Source organism: Neophocaena asiaeorientalis, unplaced genomic scaffold (assembly GCF_003031525.2).
Source record: "Neophocaena asiaeorientalis asiaeorientalis breed wild unplaced genomic scaffold, Neophocaena_asiaeorientalis_V1.1 scaffold132, whole genome shotgun sequence".
In the NCBI taxonomy this organism is placed as follows: Eukaryota; Metazoa; Chordata; class Mammalia; order Artiodactyla; family Phocoenidae; genus Neophocaena; species Neophocaena asiaeorientalis.
In genome coordinates this window covers 3260362-3269208 of record NW_020173393.1, presented here as the reverse complement: position 1 = coordinate 3269208, position 8847 = coordinate 3260362, and the positions used below count along the sequence as shown (strand labels likewise).

The following is an 8847-nucleotide window of genomic DNA, read 5'->3' as shown; positions in this document are numbered from 1 at the left end:
TGGGGGCTGTGGGTGGGGGATGGACTGGAGGGGTGGGGCAAGAGGGGGGGCAGAGGCTTTGGGTCTCAAGGGTCTCCTCCCTCCTGTGGGGACGTGAGAGAATGAGGCCCAGTGGTGGCATGTTTCCAGAGGCCACCCTCTCTGCTGTAGAGGGACTGAGGCCAGGCCTTTGTATCGGGATGTCTGGTGGTTCTGCAAGGTGCCCTGTGTTAGTTCACTGGGGCTGCCGTGACAAAGAACTGCACACAGGGGGACTGGAACAACGGACTCATTTTCTTAGTTTTGGAGTCTAGAAGTCCGAGAGGGTGTGAGCAGGATTGGTTTCCTCTGAGGTCTCTGGCTTCTAGGTGGTAATCTCCTCTCTGTGTCTTCAGGTGGTCTTCCTTCAGTGTCTGTGTCCTAATCTCTTTTCTCTTATAATCTCTTCTTCTTTTGTAAACTTCTTCTAAAGACACCAGTCTTATTGGATCAGGGCCCACCCATGTGGCCTCATTTTACCATAATCACCTCTTTAAAGGCCCATCTCCAAATACAATCACAGTCTGAGGTACTGGGAGTTACGGTGTAAACATGTGAATTTGGGGAGAACACAGTTTAGCCCATAGCAGGCCCCCCGTGAGGGCTGCTGGCTGAAGAAGGAAGACAGCAGGGCTGGAGCTGCCCAGAGAGCAGCCCAGGGTGACGGGGTGCAGCTGCCCTGCCCAGGGACCCTGCAGAGGGCAGTGGGCCTGAGGGCTGCAGGTGGCCCTGAGCTGCCAAGGGCACCTTCAGGGCAGAGGGGAGAGGGTGGTGCTTCAGATCTGGGTTTGAGTCCCGCCTCTACCTCTAGCACTCAGCGCAAGAATCCAAACCTCCCTTATCTGTAAAGGGGGATCGTAATCTTTACATTTCAGAGGATCTGTGAAAACTATGTGAAATTCTCAGTGTGCAGTGCTCGGCTCTGGTGTGAGAGGGTGTGTCTAAGTGTTGATGTCACCATCTCCATCATCACCGACCCGTCTGTCGCAGTTCGTTTAAGAGCTACTTTCTTTTCTGAAAAGGAGCTGCTCTCGGTCAGCTTCCTTTGCCTTAAGTACACCGTCAGCAGCACGTGGGGGTGGGAGATGGACCTCCCATCATCCTGGCAAAGCGAGGATTGGGTGATGCCCAGCCTGGGGTCTACATGGACCTGCTCAGTGGGTCCCTGCCCATCTGTCCTGGCCTCTGCTCTCTGGCGCCTGCCGGTGGGCTCTGAGGTCATCACCTTGTCTTGTTTCCTTTGTCTTCCTGGCAGTTTCTGAACTTCTGGAACAAACAGGACACACTAGAGCTGGAGGGCCCCTCGCTGACGTCCACCCCCGTGTGCAGCCAGAAGGTGGTGGTCACCACGCCACTGCACCGGGATAAGACGCCCCTGCACCAGAAACACGCTGCGTGAGTGCTGTGCCCCCGCCCCACCTGTGCTGGGCCTGCCCCTCCCCAAGCAGTGGCCGGCCTGGCGGAGGGTCTCTGGGGGAGGGACCCCTTGGAAAACCGCCTGAGACTCTGTTACAGGAAGGCCGCCTCCTCCTGGTCGCCACACCTCTTCACTTCCGTCAGCGTAGTCTGCTGCTTCACCTCTGTTCTAATTCTTTCTTTTTTTTTTTTTCTTTTTTTTGGCCGCGCTGCATGGCTTGAGGAATCTTAGTTCCCTGACCAGGGATTGAACCTGCGCCCTCGGCAGTGAAAGCACGCGGAATTCTAACCACTGGACCACTAGGGAATTCCCCGTTTTTTATTTTTTACCTTGATGGTTTTCTAATCTCAGAAATGGAGAGAGTCCACACTGCCACGAAAAATTTAATCTCTGCATCCTTTATAAGTTTCAAGTGCAGATCCACTGTGTTTGAGTAGCCCTCCGTGAAGGACAGAAGGGCCCCCGGTTCTCTCGTCTCTCTGGTGCTTAGTCAGGAGGGACGGCCGTGCCCCACCTCCCGTGTGTATGAAGCACGGCGTTTCACCTTCAGCCTATACAGGTTGCTTACCTGCTTCTATGGAGGTGCTTTCACAATAAGTTTCCTCCCTTGTGTCATCGTGACTCTTGAATTCCAGGTAGAGAGAGTTGCTTAACTGGTCTTCTGCTTGTTACATGTGCCGGGAAGAAGCATTGCTATTTATGTTTCAGCAGTTAAGTTGTAATTCAGGAATCAGTTCAGGAGTTTTAGTTCTTGTAATGATATGTAATTTCAGAAAAGATGTATGAATCGCTTGGTCAGAAGTCAGTCTCTCAAGAGTTGATCTAACGTTTAACATAAATAGGCTTCATGAGAAATGATTCTCCTTTCAAGCCGAAATCCTGGACTTCAAATCTAAGCTCTTAAACATATGCTGGAAGCAAGAAAAAGAATTGATTCTTAGATACGTTTCATGAGAAATGATTCTCTATTCAAGCCAAAATCCTGGACTTGAAGTTCTTAAACAGACAGCTGGAACCACAAAAGGAGTCGCTGCTTCTCTGGAGAGAGGTTGGAGAGGGATGCGGTCTTCCTGGATCCCCACCCTCCTCGCCTCCCCCTTCTCTCGCTGGTTCTGCAGTGTGGCCACAGGCCAGCCTTGTTTTATGGAGAATCCTAGTGACAGCAGCCTTCTCAGTCGTTCTTCCAGCCTTTCGGGTGTGCTGGACCCTCTCAGACTCTTTGCCGTTTCTGAGGATAGCCCTTCCTCTCAGCCCCCGTAGCTCCCTTCGGGGGTGGGGAGGTGGGTGTGTGGGCAAGTGTGATGGGAAGAGACTGTGTCCAGGGGTGGCCTCCCTGCTGCAGAGGCAGAGGTCTGGTGGAGGGCGGCGTGGGACTCACGGGCAGCCTGCAGCAGAGCAGCTGGTGTCTGCCTCCAGCCCCGTCGTGAAGCCGCCTCCTCTGTCCCCGGCAGGTTTGTAACCCCAGATCAGAAGTACTCCAGGGACAGCACTCCTCACACACCGACCCCATTCAAGAACGCCCTGGAGAAGTACGGACCACTAAAGCCCCTGGTACGTGGTACGGCCGGGCTGGTCCTCCAGCCATTTACGGTTCACAGGGCCCCGTCCCTCTGAGATCTCATTAGATTCTCCCAGCAGCCTTGAGAAGTTGCAGATACCCTAGTTTTACAAATGGGGCCCCCGGGGTGGAGTTGCCAGTTCATCAGACCTCTCTTGAGCAGCTGCCACGTGCCAGGCGGTGCTGGGTGCTGGAGCCACGGTGACGTCCTGGTGAAGCTGGGAGTTTGGGGTGGTGGAAGCTGGCATTCAGCATGTAAGTGCATAAATGACTAAGTACCCAGCACATGGCCATGCCCAGCGGAACATGGGTAGGAGTTGGGACAGAGAAGGACCTGCTCGGGCGCTGGGGCTGGTTCAGGAAAGTGGCGAATTGCTCCTCAAACCGAAGCCTTTTGACCAACTGCCCGTCCTTTGCAAAACACGGGAAAGCACTCAGGGGTGGGCTGGAGATGGCTCGCCAGTGAGGAGACACCTCCTGGCGTGCTTCCCCAGCAGTGTGAGAACAGCCTTTCTCCCCTGACTTTTCCCGGTTCGTGGGACGGTCCTGCTTTCCCCAAGGGCAAAAGAGAGAGCTGGCACCCCGGGTTTTCCGAAATAGGCTGTGTCTTAGAAACCAGCTGAAGGTGGGAGAAAGGCAGGTTGTGGAGAAGCATTTCCTGTGGACAAAGCCTGCAGCGAGCTCCCCTCCGTGCTCACCACGTGGGGTCTGGGTGGTGGAGCCGTGGTCTCCCCATGCTGGGATGCAGCTGGTGGAGTTGCACAGGCCCCAGGCCAGGCCCCAGTCAGCACTGCCCTTTCCTGTCTGAGTGGGGTTCGACTCCCGGATACTAAGAGATCTGTGTGTTCTCCAGGCACGGCTGGAGGGTGAATCTGCCCTTGGTAGCGATAGTTCAAGTACATGGGGGCTTTTATTTTATTTTTTAAAATTAATTTATTAATTTATTTATTTTTGGCTGCGTTGGGTCTTCGTGGCTGCACGCGGACTTTCTCTAGTTGCGGCGAGCGGGAGCTACTGTTCGTTGCTGTGGACGGGCTTCTCATTGCGGTGGCTTCTCTTGTTGTGGAGCGCGGGTTCTAGGCGCATGAACTTAAGTAGTTGCGGCACACGGGCTCAGTAGTTGTGGCTCGCATGCTTAGTAGTTGTGGCGCCTGGGCTTAGTTGCTCTGCGGCATGTGGGATCTTCCCGGACCAGGGCTCGAACCCGTGTCCCCTGCATTGGCAGGCGGATTCTTAACCACTGCGCCGCCAGGGAAGCCCACATGGGGCTTTTAGAGTGACTTCTCGGGTGTTACTGTACCCTACACCTGCTGCTCAGTAGCTCTCTCCCTCCCCTGGTCTCTGCCGCCTGAGCCCCCAGGCCTGAGAAAGGGAAATGGAATCAACGTCTCTGTTACTGTGGGACCGAGGGGTTAAGGAGTTAGGGTTTTGAGCGCATCCAGGTTCTTACCTCACAGCTGTGTGGCCTTGGGCTGAGGTCTCACCCTCTCTGAGCCTCCGTTTCTACCTCGTGGAAGAGGTAGACAGCTATTTCCCAGGGTTGTGTGAGGTTGGCTGTGGTCAAGTGAGGACACTCCGGGCCTGTGCGGCTCTCAGTGAGCAGAGGCCAGTGTCCCAGGCAGGAAAGTTAGTGGCCATGGATGCTGTGTGTGAGGCCAGTGTCCCGGCACTGGGCCTCCTCCCTGTGTTGCCTGGGTCTGCCCCGCTGCTCCCGTGAGCAGGCTCTGCCTGTGTTCTATGGCCTGGGTACAGGGCCTCACTCACATCCCTGCCTGTAGCCCCAGACCCCGCACCTGGAGGAGGACTTGAAGGAGGTGCTGCGCTCCGAGGCCGGCATTGAGCTCATCATTGAGGACGAAGTGAGGCCCGAGAAGCAGAAGAGGAAGGCTGGGGTGAGTGGCTGGCGGAGTGGGGAGCGGGTCTGGGAGACATAAGGCACCAGGGTAAGTGGAACTGTGGCCCCGGCCCTTTGTTCCTGCAGAGTGGTTGTCCGTGAAACCAACCAACGTAAGGCCTTGGTGCCTGGGACCCTTCCCTCTTCCCCTTTGAACTGGTACCTTAGTTATTCAGCACTGTTTGGACCCCTCTGAAGCGGGCTCTGGGCTGGGGGGGGCCGTCAGAACAGTGAGCAAGACCCAGAGTGGTCGCTCCCTCCAGGAGTGCAGTGGGTGGAAACGGCAAACACCCTAGTGACTCGATACATACGGTGTTACGGGGGCAGAAAGGGCACAAAGAGGATCTCAAGGGAAATCCTTGGTATGGAGCCAGCCAGGTATCCTGGCTGCATGAGCAGGTGGGGGACAGTGGGCTCCGGTGAGGTGGGGAGCTGCTCTGGGCAGGGCCGGGCCGTACTGGGCAAGCTCTCCTGCCGCCTGGCATGTGGGGTTTCCCAACAGCAGGTGGCTCCATGTCCCCTCTGTCTTTGTGCCCCTTTCTTCCCAGGTGCTCTCCTGGGGAGCAGGGAAGATGGGAGTGTGCCGGGGTGGAGGGTGGGTGGGAACGTGGGTGGCCAGGCTGGGAGGGACCCACTGGGCTGGGCCCCTGGGCGTGTACGTAGAGCATGGCCGGGACCCTCCGTGGCCTCTCTGTGTCCGAAGGTGGTTCTGAGCCGCGGTGGCACCTGTTTGTTTGGGGCACAGTGCTGGGTTGGGGGGTGAGTACTAGTCTCAGAGCCCCTCCCTGGCATTGGAGCTGACCCCTGGCCTGCTTATAGGAAGTGCGGGGGTGGGGCTGAGCATTCCTTTAACGCCTGTGTCCTGTGGGGTCCCACATCTCCATGTCACTCACCGGCAGGTAGGTGTTTTAGCTGTAACTTGGCTGTTTAGGGGAGCGTTTCGTGCAGTAGAGTCTCAGGGGCTGCGCTTGGTCCCTTTGGGGATGAGGTTGGGTGGAGGGTGGCGTTGGTGTCCTCAGTACCAACACTGAGCATCTGGCCGGGCAGTCTGCTCTGTGGGCAGAGTCTGCAGCAGGGCCAAAGTGTCCCGGTCCCCCCTCCCCACCCCGCCCCAGAAAATCCTCGCCAGCCAGGCATGCTCGAGGACTCCCCTGCACCAGGGCCTGGTTCTGTGACCAGGGCAGCTGGGGCAGTCATCGTCAGGCGCTGGTGGTGACCCAGGGGAATCCAAGCGCCTGCCCTAAGCACCTCCTCCTCCCCCAGCTGCGGCGAAGCCCCATCAAGAAAGTCCGCAAGTCCCTGGCCCTTGACATTGTGGATGAGGACATGAAGCTGATGATGTCCACGCTGCCCAAGGCTCTGCCTTTGGTAAGGGGTCTGGGAGAGAAGCCATCCTGTGAGGCCACCTGCTACTCCCCACCCGAGCTGCAGGAGGCTGGGGGGATGGAGTCTCCCTGGGGGCCTTCGCCTCTTGAGCCCTTTAGCCTGGAGAGGACCCTGGAGGTGGAGTCCGGTGATTCTCGGGCTGGGCTTCCACGTGCCGGGCTCAGCGGGGAGGGGGCAGCTGGGCACCACCCCCCTGGCTTCAGTCCAGACAGCCCTGCTTGTGTCTTTCACAGAAAGGTTTATTTGGCAAGAGTTGCTTTGCTAGAACCCGTTTGACAGCCGTGGTTTCTGAGTCCCCAGCGCCTTCCCTTGCGTTCTGCTCCCGAGGGTGACCCGGGAGAGGGTTGGTGACGTGCCTCAGGGCATAGCCAGGGGATTGGGGCACCTCAGCTCTGGCATGGGTGCTTCCCAGTTCCCAGGCCAACCTCCAGCAAGGGGGCTGCTGCCTACACAGAGCCTGGGCCCCAGAAACCATGCCATGCTAGTGATCCCTTGCAGCAGACAGTGGGGTGAGCCCGTCTTCCGCTGGCAGCAGACAGTGGGGTGAGCCCGTCTTCCGCTGACAGCAGACAGTGGGGGCCGTGGCAGAGCTCATGAGACAGCACTGCCTGACCAGATCCTGCAGGTGCGCCTGCTGCTCTCATAGCCCGTGCACACAAACCTCCTTTGGCCAGGCATCCCCGCCAGTCTGGGGACTTAGTGCCCGCCAGGCAGACCAGCCAGCATCGCCTTGGGCAAGTAAAATAATTAGCAGAAAGAGAAAAAGTTAGGGCAAGTGGTTAAGAGCAGAGGAGGTGGAGTGCGGGGCCTAGGGTGAGTCCTGACACCGGTCCCTGGTCTCTGGCATCTCTTAGGTCCCTGAGCCTCAGGTTCTTGCCTGTAATGAGGGCACTGAGCCCAGTAGGCTGTTAGGAGGGTAAAGGCCTGTCCGGGAGTCCTGGGGTGCATTGTGCAGCTCCCAGTGAGTTCTAGTCGACGCCGGCACCTCTGTGGGTGTTTCTGGCCCCAGGAGAAGCTGGAGCATCTTCGTCTCCACCTGGGACGGGGAGGAACCAGATTCATGTAGAAAGGCACCAGCATTATTGGGCGTTTACTAGGTGCCAGGCTCTGAAACAGGTACTTTACAGCAGTTTTCCTACTGAATCTTTAAATGAACTCCCATCTGGAAGAGGAAACTGAGGCTTAGAGAAGGAATATCCCGTCCGAGATCCCAACAGAGGTGGTGGTGCTGGAATGTGCCTGTTTTGTTTTCTCCTTCCCACAAAGAGCTCATGGCAAAACGTTGAGCCTTCGATTTGGTTTTGGTTTCAGCCAACCAACGTCCCACCAGGCTCCTCTGGCCTCACCCCGTCGGGCAGCAGAGAGGACAGCAGGCTGCTCAACGAGGGCTTCCTGCAGGCCAAGCCCGAGAAGCCGGCGGCCCAGAAGCCCCGAGGCCACTTTCTAACTCCTGCCCCGGTGAGTGCATCCTCCTCGGACCCTTGCTCTGTGCGCTTCACACCTCAGGGCCTTTGCACAGGCTTTGCCTCTTCCTGATTAACCTAGGCTTCACATCTCTGTCCAGACGTCACTCCCTCAGGGAATCTGTGTACTAGAGAGCACGCCCTCCACTAAGCGCCCCCTTCATGATGTGGCCTCACTCGTAATTAAGACACTGTCTCTGTGACTTCTGTCCTTGAAGGCAGGGGTGCCCGGCCTGCTCCTCTCACCATCTGCACAGGTCAACCCCTCTCTGCTCCTCACCAGCCTGCGTGGCTCTAGCTTTTCCTCATGCGGAGGCTGGTGCCGCGTAGTAGGGGTGGGGCTGGGGGGGCTTGTGTCCTGGTCCAGCCTCCTTGCTCTACATCTGAGGACTCCCAGAGATGGGAGTGACTTCCCCAGGTCCACCGGGAAGGTGCAGTGAGCACAGAAAGACTTGTGGCTTCTGGCGGGGAGGGAGCGTCATAGAAATGTCCCCACCCCTCCCCACCAGAGTCGCCAGGCTTCCCTGGGAGCACGCTGCCCCCGCCTGGATGGTCACCCTTTTGCCTCCTCCCAGATGACCAGTGCCTGGAAGATGGTGGCCTGCGGGGGGACCAGGGACCAGCTCTTCATGCAGGAGAAAGCCCGGCAGCTCCTGGGCTGCCTGAAGCCCAGCCACACATCTCGGACCCTCATCTTGTCTTAGGGGCTTGGCAGTCACGAGCCCATTCTCATGTTTACAGGGGGCTGGGGGGCCAAGTCTAGGCTGTGAATTTGAGAATCACACAAAGATGACCGCCTGCAGGGAGCCTTCTGCCGCCGGCCCCTCCCCAGACTGCTCAGGTGGAGACAGAGCAGGGCCACCCACTGTCCTGTCTCCGAGTCCGGCTGCAGCTGCGGGCGATTCCTGGTGCTAACAGAACAAAGTCCCACCTCTGAGCTGGCCCAGCCCTCCCCCCAGTGCCACAGGGAGCCCCGTTATCTTCTCCCAAGCCCTGGTCAGACCTGGCCTCATCTCAGACCCCTGCTTAGGACAGGGGTGTGGCCAGCATGCTTCTTCCTTCAACCAGTTGTTACATTTTCTTGAAAGAATAAAAGTTGTTTTTCTCCTGT

The 8847-nt window shown here is 57.5% G+C and overlaps 1 protein-coding gene across 1 annotated transcript in view; it reads left to right on the top strand.

Annotated features, from left to right (window-relative positions):
* Positions 1 to 8847, top strand: part of MYBL2 (MYB proto-oncogene like 2) — a 36364-nt gene extending 27517 nt beyond the window's left edge. Inside the window, exons 10-15 of the mRNA XM_024746808.1 lie at positions 1274 to 1413; positions 2887 to 2986; positions 4772 to 4885; positions 6151 to 6255; positions 7585 to 7731; positions 8312 to 8847. Of these exons, the coding sequence (XP_024602576.1) occupies positions 1274 to 1413; positions 2887 to 2986; positions 4772 to 4885; positions 6151 to 6255; positions 7585 to 7731; positions 8312 to 8440 (735 nt within the window). The 3' untranslated portion in view covers positions 8441 to 8847. The remainder of the gene's footprint in view (positions 1 to 1273; positions 1414 to 2886; positions 2987 to 4771; positions 4886 to 6150; positions 6256 to 7584; positions 7732 to 8311) is intronic.